The sequence below is a fragment of the Anomalospiza imberbis genome, chromosome Z, assembly GCF_031753505.1.
Source record: "Anomalospiza imberbis isolate Cuckoo-Finch-1a 21T00152 chromosome Z, ASM3175350v1, whole genome shotgun sequence".
In the NCBI taxonomy this organism is placed as follows: Eukaryota; Metazoa; Chordata; class Aves; order Passeriformes; family Viduidae; genus Anomalospiza; species Anomalospiza imberbis.
In genome coordinates this window covers 73160611-73181424 of record NC_089721.1, presented here as the reverse complement: position 1 = coordinate 73181424, position 20814 = coordinate 73160611, and the positions used below count along the sequence as shown (strand labels likewise).

The window sequence follows — 20814 nt, the reverse complement described above, 5'->3', positions numbered from 1 at the left end:
TGTGTTTGTTTCTTTTGACTAATGATTGACAAGAAGCTGATTGCATCCCAATGCATGATATGAGGAGGAAAAAAAAAAAAAAAAAAAGAGCATGGTTTATTTGGACCACAAAACCAACTGACTGTGTATTTTCTGTACAACAGCAGCTACCATTCAGTAGTCTCATAAAACACTTTGAAGTAATGGAGCAACAGGGAAAAAGTGGTCCAGAAAACGTTGGTTTTATTGTTTCCTTGTTAACAAAGAAAACGTGTAACAGTTGTCAGTGTGAATGGGCATCTCTGTTGTACGCTATGAAGTGCTGCTTTATCTGCCTGTACCCCGTTTTACCAAATCTCCTCGATGTTCTTAGGGTTACAGGGTACAAATCCTCGTCGTGCCCCTGTCAGAGTTCCTTGCTGTGTGCTTCGCACGTGTGTGTTGTTCAGTGCATTTCAGCGCTGGCTCGCAGGGCTGTGCTGAGCTCCTGCGGCGAGAGGAGGACACGGGGGGCAGACCTGGGCCGTGCCCGAGGGGCTGAGCTTTGAAATCGCTGGAAATGTGCTAGTTCAGCCCCTCTGGGAAAGCACGCCCTGCTCATATGCCAAAGGTTGCCTCTTGTCCCAGTGGCCAGTTTAGGTCAGAATCGGGAGAGTCGGATGCTTGATCTGTGTTTGTAGCAACAGCAGCAGCAGCAGCAGCAAGAAAATTGTTTGAAAATTGTTGTGGTCACAGTAATGTTCGACTTGCTGATGGCTTAATGTCGATGTTTTTGCTTGGGGATACAATGCTTTTGTTAAAGCACAGGGAAAAGTGAGGACGCACCTTGTCACCCGCAGCCCATGCCGGGGCTGCAGCCCCGTGAGCACAGCCGGACACAGCTGTTCTGCAGCCCCTGGCAGCTGGGCTGTGGGCTGAGCGCCGCACCTCTGAGTGGCCCGAGTGCCTCTGCTACAGCCCTGCAGCATGTTTGGGCTATGGCAACAGCCGGTAGGCAGCAGCACCCCGCTTTGTGTGAGGCTTTGCCTAGTCCCAGTACGACCAGCTCAGCCCAGCGGTGTCCCAGTGCGGCACCGGGCTGCGGAGCTCCCTGTGCCCGCCCTGTGCCGCCACAGCCATGGCGCATGGAGGGAGAGATCTCGCTCATCACACACCCGCTCCTTGCCTCTGGTGTTCCAGGGAGCGCGGCTCCCGCCGAGGACTCTGTCTCTGGGGTCTCGCCGTCTGTTCGGATTTTGTGCCGCGGGAGCATCACAGACTCGCGAAGGGAGCGGGCGAGGATGCCCTGGACAGAGAAGGGCCGAAGCGCCTCTCCACTTGCCTTCTGAGCCCCCAGCCTGCCCGCAGCGGGCGGGGGTTGCCCCCAGCCCGGCGGGGCCGGGCGGCGATGGGGATAAAGCATTTTCACCCGCTGCTCCGCGGTGGGCGCGCCGCCAGCCCCGCCCGCGGCTCCGCCGGACCCTGTACGGCAGCAGTAGCAGCCCAGAGGTGACCGTGGTGACCTGGGCAGCAGCACAGACACGTCCCCTTCAGCGGCGGAGAGCGCTCGTCACACGCTGACACAGGGTTAGAGTTGCCTTCACCCCCAGCCTTCACCCCCAGCCCTCTGCCCCCGGACCCAGCAGCTGTTGTTAGTGACCGAGCCCCCGAGTGCTCATCGTGTAGGTGAAAACCTGTAGAGTTCACAGTGGCAGTGTGTGTTCGTTCTGTCCCTTTCCTCTGGCTCGTCCTGTGACACACAGACACGTAGCTTCGTGGTGAGAGGTGACCACTGGCACTGATCACCCTGATTTCGGAGTAAGGAGGAGGTCCCCGTCCTCTTTCTGCTTTCCTAGTTTTTAATACTGATTATTGTTCTGTAGGATAAAAAGGAACTTAATTATTTTAATTATTTATTAACTTAAACCATGTTGATTTTGATTTCAGAACATGTTAATTATCCCAAATTTTCCTTCAAGTGTATTATTTATTTTAAGGGTTTTACAAAGACATTGTTTTGTTTGTCTCAACATTCAGCCTCTCATCCTTTCACTCTTAGCAACAACACTAAACCCCGATGATTTAAAACTCTCACCCATCGTGACATTTTTACCCACTCATAATTTCACTCACCAAGGGCAAAACCCTTCAGACCTCATTCTGATAATACCTTAGGCTTCACCGAGAGCTTTTCATACGTCTTTGGGGATCTGGCTCTCAGCTATTTGCCTGTTACAGTTTTTGCCTCCAAAGGTCAAATGTCTCTGTCTAGGATGCTTCATGTCCAAAATGCTGCTCAGTGATGGTTGTTCTGTTGTACCTGAGGTAGTCTCTGAAGTTCTGTTACCTAGGGCAGTAGATGTGTGTTTATTTGGCAGATTGTACCTATATCGAACATGTTGCTTAGTGCACAATCCAGATGTTTTTGCATGTATTGCAACTTCTCTTCTGACCCGAGGTTATTGCTTTGTATTGTTAGTAAGGCATACCAGGCAGGGTGTTGTGCCTGGGTGCTAATAAACATCCTTTTCTTTCCTGAGTTTCGAGAGTCCTCACTGGAATTTATTATTTTAGCCCTTGTCATGACAAATCCAATCTGCTCCTTCTGTCGCACTACGACACAAAATAACTCACGCACTCACACTAAGATTAAAAGAGCGAAAGGAAGTAACTTTTATTTCTGACCTCACAACATATAGAATTCCAAAAGTGGCAGTGGATTGGAGGATGGAATTGCCACCTCTCCAACCACACTGGTCAAACCAACAGTGCATCAATTCTCTCCTCCCACAAAGAAGAATGCAAAACAATCATTATTTACACGAACATGCATGAGAAGCTCCAGTAGAAATATATAAACATCGGAAGGCATAGAAGACTTTTAAAGAACTTTAAAACTTTTAAAAGAACAGCACGACACTTCTGAATTACCGGGTGTCTTAGGAAAACAAGTCATTAAAGAGGAAAAAAAATAGGTGAAAATTTTGGGACTGAGTGGTTTGAGTTACTGCATTTTACTCCTCTTTTTTGCTCAAGATGCATTGCAGCTGCCATGGGCATCACTGGTAATAAGTGACATTGGGTTTGGACTTGTGTCTACACATCCCTTGCTTTCTCTGGGCTGGTGTCCTGCCCTGGATTTAAAGGAACAGCAAAGGCACATTTTACACACAGGAAAAGGCAGAAAATGCAGTGGTTTGTAAGTAGGTCCTGTCCCTCCCCTTGTGATAGGAAAACAAGTCACATAAGAGATAAAATTAGTTGCAAATTGGAGAAAAATAGGTGACAGGTTGGGAGTTCAAAGCCAGGTCTCCAGCTGGTGTTACATGTTTTAATCACTGGTTACAGCTTTTCTGTGTTGAACTCAGTAATTTCATGAAAACAGAAAGATTCCTCTTAAATTTGTTTAAAGAATTAACATTTTAAATAAGTAAACAGCAATGGCACTGCAGGTCTGTGTAAGAAGGAGATACAGCAAGTGACATAATAAAATCAGCTTCTATTCAGTACTTGAGACCTTGTGGCCACATCTTCTCCATTCTGCTTACATTTTTGGAGCTTCACATAAAAACTGAAATTAACTGAGAGTAACTTACCCTTGAAGTTGTCAGCTACTGTCAATGGAAGAAAATAAATTACAATACTTCCCAAGCAGCCTTGTTTATAAGTGCTGCAGGATAATTTAATTTCAAGTAGTTTCCCCAACACTTTAAATCATTAATTTCACTTATGCCAAGCATTTGGCTGATTTACAGCTTTATTTTAAGGCCATCATTGTAGGATCACAGACTGGTTTGGGTTGGGAGGGACCCTAAATCCCATCCCATCCCACCCCTGCCATGTCAGGGACACCTTCCACTGTCCCAGGTGCTCCCAGCCCCAGTGTCCAGCCTGGCCTCGGGCACTGCCAGGGATCCAGGGGCAGCCCCAGCTGCTCTGGGCACCCTGTGCCAGGGCCTGCCCACCCTGCCAGGGAACAATTCCTGATTGCCAGTGTCCCATCCAGCCCTGCCCTGTGGCACTGGGAAGCCATCCTGGAATCTCCAAATAAATCTGAGAGCACCCAGCCCTCTTTGTTGTTGACCACACAGGAAGCAGGGGAAGCTCATGGGTAGAGGCTGTTCAAAATCCTCAGCTCTGTGAAGAAATCAGTCTTGACTGATCATGCAAAGGTAACGAATAAGAATTGTGAAGACTGAATTATGCCTTGGAAGTTACATTCCAATTTTCTGGCCCTAGTACCATATAGCCTTAAAAGAAGAAAAATTTGAGAAGACCAGATTTTTGCTTGAAATTTCCAGTTCCAAAGAGGGCTGAAACAGTGACTGGTGCTTGTTCCAGCTCCTGGCTGCTGGACACAGCTCTGTACAGGGGGGTTGGTAAATGTAGGGGCAGCAGAAATGAGTTCAAGTTTGTTTTCTCAGAGGTGGCACCTCCACTGTGTGACACTCTGGATTGGGTGGATGGGCCAGAAACACTGACAGAATTATTGCTAAAAACTTGTCTTCTCTCACTCTCACAGACCTCCATGGAAGTTATGTGTTTATAGCACTGGGGACAATATGCACAAATCACATCTACATCCTTGATATGTTTCATGCAGGGCGAACCCAGAACTTTTCCAGACGGAGAAGACACACAAAGCCTTATTAGTACCTCATATTCCATTTGAAATAGTAATACTTTTTTTATTCCATTTTCTTTTTGCTGCGAAAATTTCATATCCAATGGGAAAACCATCTGAAAAAAGAGCACCTTTTTCCTTTTCTAACCATTCCTCCCTGGGTTTCCACGACAAAGAAATGCTGGATCACCATGGTGGAATGAGAGAAGGTGTCCAGAGTTCAAGATACCTTGAACTTTGTGGTTCTTGTGATACCTTGTCAGCTGTGGTTTTCTGGTCATTACTGGTTTGCACCCCCTGGCAATCACCATCTCAGAATTGATTCATTTGTGTCTGCAATGTAGCTGGGGAAAAAAATAAAAAGGGGAGAAAAAAAAAAAAAAGGACCACTTTTTGGATTTTGGAGATTCCTGCTTTTCCAAAGGGTCAGTCCATGCGTAATAAAGCCTTTTCTCCTCCCTTTAACCAGAAAACACACTGCTAATTATAGACAGCCTTTCCTCTACTCTGTAGTGGATGTCCTGTGAAGAGCAACTTTAATAACTTAAAAATAGCTGGGGTTATTTTTAAAACGTTGGTTGGGCCTCGTTGAGCTCTTTATTTAGTGGAGATGCATAATCACCTTGAGGAGCCTTTCCCTGGAGGAGTCACAAGTGTAGGATGACCGCTCTGTGCCTGCTTGTCCCCTTGGCCAGTGTGTGCCCGTGACTGACACCAAGTGCTGGATTTCCCTCCCCAGCCCCTGTGGGATGCAGGGCTTGGGTCCCCTCAAAAAGGGAATTTTCCCCCAGCCTGAGCCCTCGGAGGCTGCACAGTGTAAGAGGATATTGAGCATCCACAGTCACGAGGAATTCTCAGGGAGAGGTCAGGGTAACCCCTGGGTATCAGCTGTGTCTGCTCCTCTGCCTTGTTCTGAATCCCAGGAATTACAGAGCCATGGAGCTGGAAAACCAGGAACTGCCATTACACCGGGGGACAATCCAGCCTCTGGTACAGAAGGACTTTGTGTCCAGTGGCTTTTGCTGCTCTAATTTAGCAGAGCTCTGACTTAGGCAGCAGGAGAGACACTGATCTGTGTCCTTGCAAAGCCCCTCAGGACACACACAGCCCCCTCCAACCCCTAATGCCACACACAGGATTTGTGAGAACAGCTCAGCTCGTCACCTCTGTCCCAAATCCTTTCACTGGGAATAAATTATGCCCTGCACACAGAAACTTGACTGTGGCAAGCACATTTCTCTCCCTCTCAGGACTTTTTCATAGAGGAGCACAGAGGAAAGAAAGAGAAAACAATTTCTATTTCTGCTCCTTGTTTTTCCCATGTGGAATGTGTTTGGAGAATTGTTCACCTGGGGTGATTGCTTGGTTGGGTTCTGGTGAGGATTGTTGGAGCTGATGGCCAATCCAACCCACCTGTGGCTGCACTCTCAAAGAGGATCACGAGTTGGGAGTTAGTTAGATATGGTAGTTAGAAAAGCAGGTTTGTAGTTTTAGTATCTCCTTTAAACAGTATATTACTGTATTATAGCATGGTTATAATAGAGAAACCATTCAGCCCTCTGAACTGGAGTCACACACCAGCATTTCTCCCCACCGGGTTCACCTGGGTTTACAATACTTGACTCCAAATAAATTTCCTTCTAAATGATTGTGGCAATCAGAAAGGCCCTTCCATAAAACACAGTGACCTGTGTCTGGCCCTTGCAGGTAACTCCCCTGTCCAGCAGCTCCCACAACAAACTCCAGCTGCTGCACCCCCTGAGCAGGGGCAGATGGATTGGTATGAACTGCAGCTGAATTAACACTCAGCTGCTGCTGCCTCCCCAGCATCAGCAATGAAACCACAACAGCACTTCAGCTGCTAGATAATTATATTAGAGACGAAAATAGGGGGTTATTTATGGGTGATCCTTGGCATCCCAACTGTTTCAGCAGCTGAGTTTCTCACAAAATAGATCACAGACCAGCAGTAAAGGCAAACTATTTTTTAAGTATTAATGATATATTCTTCAGAAATCTTTATGGAACTTGCTAACAATGTTTTTTCCCCCGGTGTTTGTACTGTAAATTCACAGTATGGGGTTTGTTCGCATCTTCTGTTCTCCCAGGCTCTCAGCTGGCAGATAGCTTGAACCTCTACATAATCCAGCCAGGCACTTCATGCCATCCCTTGCTTCCAGGGGAAGTCCTGGTCTGTTCAAGGCCTTTATGAAAAAAAGGTGGAAAATATAAAAGTAGGTGTGTGCCTCCACCACGAGCCATGGATTTGCTGGGCCCCTATTGCCTCACTCATGTTACCTCCAGAGACCCACAGTTGGTTTTTTTTCTCTGTCAACACCAGGAACACGCTGCTGAGTTGATAAAAACCTGGTGTGCTCACCAGGCTGTTTCCAGATGCATTGACCTGGACTGGCTGTTTTGGTTTTAATTATCGTGGGTGTGCGTGGCTCCCACTAGCCTAAACAAGGCATGACATTCTGGGGGAGAGATGTCTGTGTTTCGCAAAGTTTCAAAATTCTGAAATGTGGGTTTAGGAAAATCCTGTGTAAAATTAAAAGAATATTAAATGTACAAAGGGAAAAGGTTGTTTTTTGTTGTTTTGTTTTGTTTCGTTTTTTGTTTGGTTTTGGTTTTTTGGTTTTTTTTGTTTTTTTTTTAAGCTGTACAGTGCTGGCCTCTGTGCTCCTCTGTCAGCCTTGACACATGTTCAGCTCTGGTGGGAACAGAGCCAGGTGAATAAAACTGATTATTCTTTCCTGGTTCCCAAACCATTGTGTGTTATTTCCTACTGTAATTCACTGCCACACAGCTGTAGAGATACAGCAATTCTAAATGCAATATAGCAACATAATAATAGTAATTCTAGATGAGCGGCTTCAAAGGCCACTTCACACTTCTGGGCCCCTCTGCCTTACAAGCAGTCAAAAATTAATGCCACGAATTAGAAAGCAAAGGGGAGGAAAAAACAACCCCAAATTCGCTGCTGTGATCTCAGCTCAGGCCCTGTCCCGCCCCGTTTCCACCTGGGATGTGAGCGAGGGAGGAATCGTGGCACTGCCCTGCCCTGGTGTCCCACTGGGGCTGCTTGGGCAGGGCTGGCCTTTCCCCTTCCCTTTCCCTTCTGGCTGTCCCAGGGGGAGGACCAGCTTCCCTGCCCGTGTCCATCTGTGTCCATCCCTGCCCGTGTCCGTCTGTCTGGCCGTGTTTAGGGGATGATGTTGCTGTCACCCCGCTGCTGCCACATCCTGCTGACGCCCTCAAGGGCACCCTTGTGCGGGCAAATGCCACTCACGTAACCCAGCCGGGCAGGATTGGCCCCTGCAGCAATTATTTTGGTTTCCCTCACCTCCTTCTGCCCGTCTCAAATTACCTGGGCTCCTGTCTGTGCCCAGCCTCCGGCTCCCTTTACACTCTGGGCTCGCTGCAGGCAGCAGGACGTCCCTACCTCCAGCTCCAAGGTCAGTGAGACTACACATACATTGCTTTTCTAGCCTCACACCGCAGCATTTCGATTGCAAGGGTTATTAAAAAGTGAGTCAAAGCACCACAGGATGGTGGTGCTAATTTGGTTATAACGTATTGATTCGTGTGAGTACTTGGTGCAGGGAAGTATGTGCCGGCCCCCACTATGCAGCTGCTTCAAATAATCTGATCACAGAATTATTAAGGTTTGGAAAAGACCTGTAGGATCACAAAGTCCAGACATTAATGCTGACCCTTAAGTAACAATTTTAGTTAGAGAAAGATTAGTGTCTTTGCAGATGTGTGACAAGTTCAGAGAAAATGTCTCTAATTACATGAGTTTTTTGTGGTTTTGATTGTAGCTCTCTGCACTGCGAAGATGAGAGGTTTATACTGCAAAATGGCACCAGATTGGCTCAGAAGGGTGAGCGGTGCCTGCACCTTGGCTGGGCTTTGGCAGGAGAATTTGGGCATCTGGGTCTCACCTGGTCGGGTCTGACCAGCCAGACCTTCGGCTGACAGAAACCAAAAATCATGGTGGTACCGAGGGGTTGTTGTCTGATCTGTGAAGAGTTACCATGCCTTCTCTACTCACACGAATCTGGTCACAGGTTCATAGTTTGGAATTTTATCCTTCTTTTTTATTTTTTTTTTTCCTTCCCCCAAATTAGTAAGTGCTTGTAACCTTTCGCTGTCCTCTGGAATTACGGGGAGGAAGAAACGGAAATGCGGTTGGTATTTTTGGTAGAGATGTTCCACTGTGCTGTGATTGAGGCACTGTCAGAGCCGTGTCTGCGCCTGGTGCTGTTTCTGCACTTCGGGGACTGCATCTCAAACCCAGATGAGTCAAAAGGGTTTGAGTGATGCCGAGGGTGAGCGGGGAGAAACTGCAAAAAAAAAAAAAAAAAAAAAAAAAAAAAAAAAAAAAAAAAAATCACCAATATTGCTTTGTGAGGTTGGCTGTTTTAATGTGTGCCGTATTCTCTGGGCTGCAGAACCAAGAGAGACGTAAACTGATTTCTGGAGGTCTAAAAATGGCCTCTGAGGCGAGCAGTGACTCATGAGAGTCACTGCAGATGTTTCTGAGGATCCAGAACCTTCCATGGGCGGGCAGGAAAAACTTTCCACTGCCCTCTGTAGGCTTTAGCTCAAGCTACGGGTGGCTTAGAGGAATTACTTCTCAAATATAAAAGGCCAGGCTCCCTGTCCCTGCACCACGTGAGGGTCCAGCTCAGCACAGGGGTCGTCTGTCTTTCGTGGGGTGAGATGTGCACACACATCCCCTGTGCTGCTCAGCCCGTGTGAACTTGAGCTGTGACTCTGCCATTCCTCCAAAATGTCACTCAGCATCACATGGGGTGGCAATTAATACCACCCATGGCATGGCTCAAATATTTTATCTACCTCTATTTCTAGAAATGTCACTGTAACCCTGGCACTTTCCTTCCCTCCAGGCAAGTGTGAAATATTGGATAACCAATACCTGTTTAAAAGCACCCGGGGGAAGATGGAGCAGGAAACTTCCTCTTTAAAAGAAGTTCAAGAAAGTGAAGAGTTAACAGGAAAAACACTTGTTAATGTTATTATTTTTTTAAATAATAGAATTGGTTGTGAAGTTGTGAGGTCCCTGGGGTTCAAGCTGTGTGTCCAAAGAGCCCCTCCACCTGAAGTGACACCTGCAGTCCTTTGGGCTGCTCTTCAGCCAGCACTAGATTTGCTGCAGTGACTTCTTTTAAACCTTGGTGCTGGCCTTTGTCTCCACTTTTTTTTTGTGCACGGCAGGTGACCCAGAGAAGAGAATGCAGTCTGAAACCCAAGGTGCACTCCTGGCAGGACAGCAGTGTCCTGAGGGCTGGTCACAGGTAGCTGAGCAGAGGGAGAGGGGCTGTGACCTCTAAGATTGTGACCTTTCGGACACGTGCTGGCTCGCTGGCCACGGCATTTGGGAATTCTGCCCTGGGAAAGGCAAGGCTGGGTTGATTCTGCACTGGCTCACCCTCCATGGCACCAAGGGGGTGAGGATGAGGAGGGTGGAAGGAGGAGCCCTTGGTTTGCAGACGCTGGAGCACACCTGTTGTACTGGCTGTCGCTCTGAGTCAGGGCTGCGCGTCCCCGACCTGGAGGATTCCTGTGGGATTAACCAAAACTGCTCCTTGTGGAGGGAACCTGGTGCAGGGAGGCTGTTTCTGGGACAGTGGCTGTGTGCTCCTCTGCTGCACAGCAGCACTTGTGCCTTCTCTGAGAGGTGGCACTACTGTAAACGCAGGTGAACCCAGTGGGGAGAAATGCTGGTGTGTGACTCCAGTTCAGAGGCTGAATGGTTTCTCTATTATAACCATGCTATAATACATTAATATACTGTTTAAAGGAGATACTAAAACTACAAACCTGCTTTTCTAACTACCATATCTAACTCACTCCCAACTCGTGACCCTCTCTGAGAGTGCAGCCACAGGTGGGTTGGATTGGCCATCAGCTCCAACAATCCTCACCAGAACCCAACCAAGCAATCACCCCAGGTGAACAATTCTCCAAACACATTCCACATGGGAAAAACAAGGAGCAGAAATAGAAATTGTTTTCTCTTTCCTCTCTCTGTGCTCCTCTATGAAAAACTCCTGAGAGTGAGAATGTGCCTGCCACATGGCACGAGCACGGGTGACCTTGGGGGTGAAACTTGCCAGGACTCTGTGCCACAGGCCAGCCCCAGGGCTGCGAGCTGTGCTCCATCCCCTGGCCTGGGGCCATCTGTCAGCCTGGGGGGCACAAAGACATCCTCAGCAGGAGTTTGGGGCAGCTGTTCAGAGCAGGCTGAGATAAAAGGGGAAAGTGCACTAGGTGAGCCGTGGAAACATTTTGTCAAGCTCACACAGCCTAAAACACCTGGCACTATGCTGGAGCAACAAGAGGAAAACCCAAATCCAGCCCTGCCTGCAGGTGGAATCACCTGTAGGAAACACACCAGGTGCAGAACATGGGCTGGATATGAAAAACCTGAGCCTCCATCCCCACCAGAGAGAGGTGGCAGTGCTGAGGGCTGTGCCGCCTGCACAGGACAGGAGCACAGACAGGCTGCCCGTGACGGCAGAGCAGCTCAGCCCTGACTGCCACTGCGGCAGCTCAGCGTGGGTCACACCTCTGAGCATTTCCTACACGCTGGGCCAAATTATCTGCATCATCAAATTGTTCATGAAGAAGCTGCCCCTTATTGTGCTTACCCATCACATTTTGGATAAAGAGTTTTATAGCTGCGGAGCATTGCCTGAGTGACTGCATGATTGAGGTCTCGTGCCAGGAATCCTGAGAGTCTTGGTAAAAATCTAAAAAATGAAATTGTTAAGGTTTTTACCCAAAAAAAGGTGCTGTGTCTAATCACATAGAAATCATATCTCTCTTGGACAAACGACACAGAAATAATCGGTGCAAGCTTAGATGTAGCTAGTCCTGTCTGAAATAAAGCCCAAATTCTCACGTAGCTTGTGGTGCACTGAATGAGCTTGAAACTTATGGAAGGTTGGTGCAACTAACAAACCACTTCCCACAGATAAAATTTCAAGTAGAAAACAATAAATCATAATCAAGAGCCCTTTAATGATTTTTTGTCAGTGCCTTCAGAATCCTCCTGTAGAGAAGAAAAGTCATTTGTTTATGAGGAGGCATTCCAGTTTAAAGAGGAAATGAAAGTAATGGTAATATTCATAATTTAAACTTTTTTTTAATGGTAATATTCATAATTTTAATTTTTTTTTTTAACTTAGCGGGACTGATGGAGTTGCAGAAAACCCCATCACAGGCCATGGATTCACAGTGAAGAGATATGCAGGCCAGGAGTTAAGAGTTTTGGGTTTTTGGTTTTTTTTTAACCTCATGCTGATTAATCCTTAGAATTTATTTCTCTTTTCCAGACCATGCTGTCTCTAAATGGTTTTGAACACAAAGCAGATAACCTTCCTAAGGGAGGTGTTCTCCTTCCGGCACACCTATCGGCTCAGGAAAACACTCAACTCCTTCCCAAGGGTTAAAGCTGATACCCTCAAAAATTCTTCTGATCATGAAAGAGTCTTCCTTCCCCTTCCCAGCTGCGCTATGGCAGCACCACAGACACTCACAAGAACACGGATTTTCTATCTTGAGCACAAGGGAAGACACTCAGGAAAGTCCTACAAGGGGAAAATCTGCAGTTTCAATTTTTAGGCTGTGCCGTGGTTAAATTAGCCTGATGAAAGTGAAATCCGTGCAGTGGAGGCCTAAAGATGGTGTGTGGTGGGACCCGAATGAATGGCAGCACAGCAATTCTGGCAGAGTGCCCCTAGGGAAAACAGGTTTTAAACCCCTTTAATCAGAGGTAATGATGGTGCAAACCTACTGCAGTGGCAGGCTGACAATTTCTGTGGGGAAAGAAGAGCTGAAAATATTAATGATCTGAGGTCAGACTTCACAAAAATCTTTGATGAGGATCTTTCCTTAGTTTGGGGCCATTCCATTTGGACTCTTTGCAAATGAATCTTTTAAAACGTTTGTTCTGAAGCAATGCATTACTTAATAATCATCCTGTCTTTTGAGGAATGGACCACCCACTCCCCGCCCAAATGATACTGTTTCTTGTAAAATAAAGTTTTTTATACATTTTGTGCCCTCATTTTGTAAAAACTGGTTTTGCTGAGCTGTGCACCACGTTTCTGAGCAGCCTGCGGCAGTTTTTGTGGCACTGCCTGTGCTGCAGGACATCCATACTCGGGACTAGAGCCCACCCGTGTGGCCAAGGCTGTGAGTCAGGAGCCACGGCACTGGGGGGAAAAGCGTTGTACTCACTTTCCCACAGCACCCCAGATGATGTTTTGCTTGTCCTTTCACGTTCCCCTTGGCACTAGACAATCACAAACTGGCAGTTCCATGCTGCCATCCGAAGGCTGTACCTTCCGCTGTAGAAGAAATGTGTAGCTAAGCACCGTGCTTTTTTTTTTTTTTTATTTTTATTTTTTTTTAAACAACAAACCGTGTCTTTCTCTGGTTTATGTTTTTTTTTAGGTAGACAACCTGCGCAGTCTGTGGCGTCTCCACTGTGGGAGGCTTCTAAGAGCTGCCAGAGAAGTGTCTGTCAGGTAAAGCAGAGCCTGCCTGAGGATCAGGAAAACCTTTTCCGTGGTCCAGCAGCGCCAGACCATCCTGGGGATGAGCCTGCAGCCGCAGTGGGAGATGCCCACAGGGGACACACCCGGGGTCTGGGACATCTCAAAGTGATAAAGCTCCCCGCGCTGTGGGGATTAAAGCCCAGTGAGGCACAGCCAGGCACGCACAGGCAGAAATAAGAGTGAGGAGGGGTCCCCAGCTCACTCAGCAGCAAAGCCACAGGCTCCCACATCAGCCGTGGCACGAAGCCTGCACCCTCTGGGTCACCAAGAAGGTCTCTTAGCCTTTCCAAAGTGGACCCTTCCCTCCAGGGCTCACCTCTTTCTTCACCCCGGTGTTTCCTTTCCCTCTCTGCTCGCAGGTTCTGGTTTCTGTTTGCTCCCTGTGCCCCACAGTGCAGCTCAGTAGAGCTCAGGGAGCACAGAGCCTCTGTGGCTCTGAGCCTGCTCCATGGCCTGGGCACTCACAGAGCCCCTGGAGCCACTGCTCTGGGGGCTCCAGGTCATAATTACCCTGCAGTGCCTCACACTTCTTCCCTAAACACACCCTGCACACTTAAATCAGATGTACAGACCATATTTGTCCCTTAAATAACACAGGGTTCAGAAGCTTCCAAAAAATCCACGCTGGTGGAGGAGCTGATGAGTGCCTGGGGTTGCGTAAGTCATAATATCATCGGCAGCAAGTGGGATTGTGATGGGGCTGACAGTTTTCAGGGCAGGTTTTTGACTGCCAGCCAATTCCTTGCAATGGTGAAACAGAGCTATAAATACGCAGAGCTGTTGTGGAAATACACATGGTGCTTCACAGACATTTAGGTATGACAACAATAGTTCTGCGCGGATGAGTCATAAGGAAATATTTCCAGAGTGTAGGATGAGGGTGCTACACTGTGAAAAGGCACAAGAACGATCTGCTAAACACACAGAAAAGGAGTAATCAGAAAAATCTCCACCGGAAGCATCTTACTTGGTTTTCGTTTACGGCCAAACACACTCATACTGCATTTTGGGAGGGAAAATCCTGTTGTAGTCACAAAGGCCTGTCCTGAAGCCCACCTAAATGAATTCATAGATTCAGGGAGAATCTTCCAGTGAAAAAATACTGAAATTTCTGTCAATCAGCACCTTTCTCTGGTAGTGAAGTTATATTAACTGGATATTGTGTTTCAAAGGCCTGGAGGAAAGAGAGTGAAAAGATTCTGGTAAAAAATTGCTGAAGCACAGAGGACACGAAAAAATCACTCCAAACTTGGAACACATTGTGTTCCTCATCTCACAGATCTGACTGACATAGAAAGAAGACACTGGTTTATAACATAAAAATATGCAAGCACAGAAGAACTTTTTACCAAGCGAGAAGATAAAGGTGCAATATTGCATCTGTCTGGACAAGAGAGAGAAAGACAAAGAAGTAAAGGGTTTGGGTCTAACTAACCCAGACCTACAAGAAAATTATTGGGAATTTGCTCACTAAAAATAAAATAAAATGCTTTGAGGAGTTTAGGATAACCTCCAAAAGAATGGTGAAGATGTTGCATAAAAAAATCTCACTAAAAATACTTCTGGTAAAACAACTGAAACAGCAGATCCTGAGAGAAATGTCATGGGTTTTTTTGTAAATCTTCCATGCTTATTTTCCAAAGGTGATTTACCAGAGTCCAGGTTGAAGAAAAAGCTTTTCTCAGTTACACTAATTAGAATTTAGGTTCATAGATTTGTTCTTCATTTGGACAGGAGTTGTATCTTCCTAAGGAACTCACAGCCACCAGCAATCCTAATCCAAGTCTGACTCCTGCAAGGAAAAACGCTCACTGCCTCCTTCAGACTCCCACAGAACATGCCAATTCCTTGGCCAGCCTTAGACCTCAGACACAGTCCCAGCAGAACCAAGCAGGACAAATACGTGTTATATTTTGTGCAAATCCCCACATTTCTCTGAACACCCCAGAGCAGCACGAGCTGCAGAGGGAGATGAGTTTGCTGTGGGGTGAGGTGGCGGTGCTGCTGCAGTGCTGGAGCTGGAGCTGTGAGAAACAGGGCTCACTCTTTAAAATTTTTCAAAGTTTAATAAGGGATAAAAGGGACTTTTGCAGCCCTGGGTGCATGGCAACTGCCAGAGGCACGCGGTTAACTAGAACAATTCTTCTCCTACACCTTTTTACTGTGTTGGTTAAATAGATATTTACGAAAATTATGCATATTCAAACATTCCTTTGAGTTTACACGTTCTGGGAATTCTTTTGCTTGGTTTGACTCTTGTCTGGTCTTTTTTAAAGTATGTGCCATAGTGCAGATGAAATGTATATATTTTATTTCTTCACAAGGCCCCTTGTCCTGTGGTTTGACAGCCAAAGGGTCAGTGGTAAACTCCTCTTTGCAATCTTTCTTCCAACGTTTATTTATTTGGTTCTTTTCACTGTTATCTTACCATACAGATAAGAGACTCCACCAGTACATTAAACCAACACGAGCCATTTCACACAATTACCCAAATTATTCTCACCACTGTCAGTTTGTTACACAAATAAAGGCATTAGCTACTTGTGCAACAGTTAATGTTATAATATACACAGTTATAATATACAATGTTATAATATACATATAATTATAATATATGGTATATATAGTACAATAGATATACTATAGTATATATATTACAAAATATACTACATAGTTATTGTAAATTGTATATAGTTATAATATACAATTTCATAATATCCATATAATACTAATATATCATATATATAATATATATACCATATAGTTATTGTAAATTGTATATATTTATAATATACATTTTTATAATATCCATATAATACACATAGTCTCTATTTTGATATTTTGAGAGAGCCTAAACTATACACTAAATTATACACTATATTTATCACACTAAAACATATAATCCACGCAGGGATTGGGGCATTAACAAATTACACTACATCAAAAGCAGTTAAGAAGTGGCTGCAAACTATATTAAAATAATATTAAAATATTATTTTAAAATTAATAATAAAATAATGTTAGTATTGAAATAATTCGCGGAAGCCCAGACGTAGCAGCGGAAGCCAACAACCACGGAGTTGTTTCTGACAGAGCTGACCCTGGCTGTGCTCTCCTTGCAGAGAGGAATGGCTGGCACCTTCTGCCGTCTCCTGGCCGGGCGCGCAGCCCCCGCGCTGTTCGCTGCCGCGGGCACGGGGGGCGCTGGCCACGGGCTACCTGCTGGGCCAGCACAACGTCAACGCCGCCGTGCCGGAGAAGAGGAAGCTCTACCCGCCCAGGTAAGCACACGGCAGGGGCAGGGTGGGGAGGTCTCGGGGCTCTGGTGGTCGAGGTGACCCCGAGATGGTAAAAAGCCTTTTTCTCCCAGCCCATGTGGCCAGAGAAGGAGTCTGGATGCGCAGGGTCGGCTTCTCCAGGTTGTTTATTTCCCTTATCCTGAACATTCTCTCTCTGCCCTGCTGAGCTCTGTCCAGCAGGTCGGCCATGGCATTCTGTCTGCCCTCAGGGCAGTGTTCACATTTTATACCAAAAACTCCGTGTGCCATGTTTACAGTAAAGTGCCAATATCTGTAATTTATGTTGGACAGTGTGTCTGTGCCTTAAACCAGCAGAAAAGTGTCACCATCACAGCAAGACATGGAGGGCAAGGAGAAGGAGAAGAAGGCCAGGACACACCCAAATCCCTCCATCTTGTCCCCTGAACCCCATTCTAAAAACCCCAAAATTCTGCTTTTCCACCCTGTGTCAATTCAGATACCACACTACTCAAACCCTTGTGGCTTGTAATTCCTCACACAAAGTTGGCAGCTTTTTCCATGGGCTAGAATCAAAGCCACAGGTGTTTTTGACTTGGTGCCAAGGTCTCCGAGCCCCCTGCCAGGGTCTGGAGCCAGCCAGGGCAGCCAGAGGGATGTCCTGCACTCCAACACTTCTCAAACTCCATGCAGCACGTAAAACCAAGAACAATCACACTTTTAGCTCCACCAACTATCCGGGGTGAGCATCCAGGGGACACAGTAATGCCTTGGGCTCTCTCCCTGCAGCGCTGACTACCCCGACCTGCGCAAGCACAACAACTGCATGGCCGAGTGCCTGACCCCGGGCATCTACTCCCGCCTCAGGGACAAGATGACCCCCAACGGCTACACCCTGGACCAGTGCATCCAGACCGGGGTGGACAACCCTGGCCACCCCTTCATCAAGACGGTGGGCATGGTGGCTGGGGACGAGGAGTCCTACGAGGTAAGAGGATCCCGCGGGACTGGTCGGGTCTGTGCTCCTGGTGTTGTTCCCATCAGGTGAAGACAGACTCCCAGTAGGAGTTCCTAAGACAGGTGTTGTCCCCAAGGGTACACTGGGGGCAGGCTGGTGTTTTCCCTACTTCTCCCTGCTTTTCCACATTAGGGAAAGCAGGAATATGTGGTATTACCACAGGTGCCCCCTCTGCTGCAGCTGAAGGTAATAAAATGTACCTGCTTGGCAGCAGCTGCTACCTGCCTCCAGCAGCTGTCCTCCTCCCTGCAGCTACACCCAGTTCATGGGAAAACTGCCCGGCTCTGAGACACACCAAATGAGCATAATGTGGAAAGCACATCGTGAGGCAGCAGAGGCAGAGCGAAGCAGAAATGTCTCCTGGGCAAAGCCACACATCGCTAAGCCTCAGCCTGCAGATCATGAGGGAAACTGAAGACAAACAGCATTAGGGTGGACAGCTCATTTAGCTCTGCAATGAGAAATGGAAAACAAAAGAAAGACCTCGCTGTTTTTGGGCTGCTTCCTTCGTGCACCGGCAGTGCTGCCTGTTCCTCTGCAGCCTCCCCAGCGTCCCCGTGAGGGTGGCCTGGGACATCTGCCACTCCAGACTCTCAGCCCCTGCGTTTGGGGTGCCTGTGCAGAGGTGACACTGCTGCTCACCTGCAGGGAGCTGTGCTGGGGCACGCCTGATCCCAGTGGCTCTAACCAGGACTGTCCCCACAGCAGGGCAGGCTCAGGGTACTCCTGCATGGCTTAGAGCCAAGAAGGAAGTGGCCGTGGGGGTGTGTTCTCGTTGGCAATGAGCCCCAAACCCCAGCCTGGCTGTCGGGTCCCTGTCTGTGGTAACTGCAGACAGGAGCCTCTGCCTGGAGCTGCTGTGAGGATGTGTTTCTGTGATGCTGCAGACTCTCTCTAGATTCTCTTGCCTCCGCAGGTGTTTGCTGAGATTTTTGACCCTGTCATTAAAGCCAGGCATAATGGCTACGATCCACGGACAATGAGACATTACACAGACCTGGATGCATCCAAGGTAGGAATGAAATAAAACAACGAGGCAGGAAAGACTCTGAGCTGCTTCTTCCACTGATGATGCTGTGTGCAACAGTATTTTCATTTTTCTTGATCCAGCCGTGAAGACCCGATTTCATGTTTAAGGAAATTGGGATGCCAGTCATGGCCCTGTCAGCTGTATCCCTTGCTCTCAGCAGGGAATCAGTGCCAGCTGTACCAAACATCTGGGACACAGCCTCACTGGGCACTGGGGGTCCGTTCATGAGCTTACAGATCATGGATTCATCAGAAAATGGGTTGGGTTGGAAGGGACCTGAAGCCCATCTCATTCCCACTCCCTACCATGGGCAGGGACACCTTCCACTGCCCCAGGCTGCTCCAAGCCCCATCCAACCTGGCCTTGCACACTTCCAGGGATCCAGGGGCAGCCTCAGCTTCTCTGTACCCATCCCAGAATGCCTGTCCTTGCTTTCACCCCCTGTAAATTTCCTTTGTGTGTCTGAGCTTGCTCAGGAGCTCCTTCCTCATCCACACAGGCCTCCTGATGTTTTTCCTGATGCTTTCTTTCTTGGGACGCATCACTCCTGAGCTTGGAGGAGTTGATCCATTAGTATTCCCCAGCGTCCTTGAGCCCCTTGCTCCCTCCAGGGGTTTATCCCGTGGTGCTGGGCCAAGCAGACCCCTGGAGAGGCTGAGGGCTGCTCTCCTGCAGGCCAGTCAGTGATCCTGCACTCCAGCGGATCATCACTTTAAAGGGTGACACCTCGTCCTCGTAGCCCCTACCTGCCTTCCCAGGGAGCCAGTACCCTTCTGTCAGGAAAGTTAACCCACAAACACCACAGGTTTATGTCCAAGAAGGAGACAGAGGGGTCCTTTTACTGTATTTGAATAAAGGGAGAGGCCATGGGGCATTCCCCTGGGGTCTCTCCAGTTTTTGGAGGATGCAGCCTCCTTTTTATCCCAATTTCCCAGCCACATGTCCCTTCTCTCTTTCCCCACTGGCTGAGGTCCTTGAGAGGTACTGTAATATATGATTTAGAATAAATTCATGCTCAGGAAATTGACTGATTCACTTATAACAGTACAGACTTCCCAGAACGCCTGACACCACAAATTTCCCTCCAATGTACAAACCTCCCTTCTAATTTTTAATTCTTATGGAATTTAGGGTTTTCCCCCATTGTCTCTTTCATCTCTCAATATCCAGTTTCATTTATCAGCAAACCTACAGTTTGTTTGTGAAGTCAAATATCTTTTTCCACTGATCAATCAGTGGAATCCTTCCCACTGTTTCTTTTATCTCTCGGTGCCAGGAGACCCACGGCTTGTTTGTAAAGACAAACCCACCATTTCTCTCACTTGCACCCCAGCTCTCCTGTCACAGGAGTGTCCCTCCACGTCCCTGTGATGGCAGTGAGGTGGCAGCCCTGCTGGCATGCCCACATCTGGCCCCTCCTGCTTATTCCCCATGCTACAGAGCTTTGTACAGAGATTTCAGTCGGAATATTGGTGTGTATGGAATTCCTTGGGCTGGGGTTCCTCAGATTAGCATGGCTGTAAGGTGAGGAGTGAAAGCAGGAGTTGAATCCTGTATTCCCACATACACATGGTCAAACCTTACGTGCAGCTCAGTGTTTCCTTCATAGGAAATACCTTCCTTCGTTTCCTTCAGCTGCAGAGTGGTTTAGCTCTTTTTGAGCTTCCCTCTTCCAAAGGATCTCCCTTACCTGGCCCTCTGCCTCTGCCCACATCCATATTTTCCAAAAGCCATGGGAACTCGTTCATATCTGGGGACCATGAAGGACTAGCTGGTTACTCCATGTTCATTCAGCCAGAGAAAGGTGTTTCTGCTAAAAACATCCCCTGCTGCCCAGAGTTCTGGAAGGGCTCCCTGTGTCCCGGGTATTTGTGACCTGGTGGAGAGGATGCCAGGCCTGGGCAGAGGGCTGCCCCTCCTTCTGCACGATGGGGTTTGGGTTCTCCTGAGGGCTGTGCTGGGTGTGCACTGTGAGAAACAAAGCTCGCTTTTTAAAAATATTAAGTTTAATAAATTATAATAAGGGATTTATAAATGATTGTAAGGGATAATACATAAAGCAAAAGATGCCTGGGCACCTGGCAAAGCCAGTACACACCTGCTTCTTGAGTCTGCAGTGTTTTATAACCTTACAGTTGTGTTACTTCCTTGGATGACTGCACAGATTTATTCTGAGCTCGTTAGCCACAGTCTCACTTCAGATTTTGCAGCGTTTGCACAATTCAGTAATTTGCAGACATTGGCAGCCTAGGGTGGTCTTCTGACGCTCCTTTGAGCTTGGTACTTCTCTTTTTATGGTTTTAGTTCTCTGCTTATGCTATCTTGGATGCACG

General features: G+C 47.4%; 1 protein-coding gene across 1 annotated transcript in view; it reads left to right on the top strand.

Annotated features, from left to right (window-relative positions):
• The first annotated feature begins 7960 nt into the window (after window positions 1-7960).
• CKMT2 (creatine kinase, mitochondrial 2) overlaps window positions 7961-20814 on the top strand; it is a 31462-nt gene continuing 18608 nt past the window's right edge. The window contains 6 exon segments of the mRNA XM_068175977.1: window positions 7961-8040; window positions 13073-13146; window positions 16299-16373; window positions 16375-16457; window positions 17223-17421; window positions 18368-18463. Coding sequence (XP_068032078.1) covers window positions 16305-16373; window positions 16375-16457; window positions 17223-17421; window positions 18368-18463 — 447 coding nt within the window. The 5' untranslated portion in view covers window positions 7961-8040; window positions 13073-13146; window positions 16299-16304.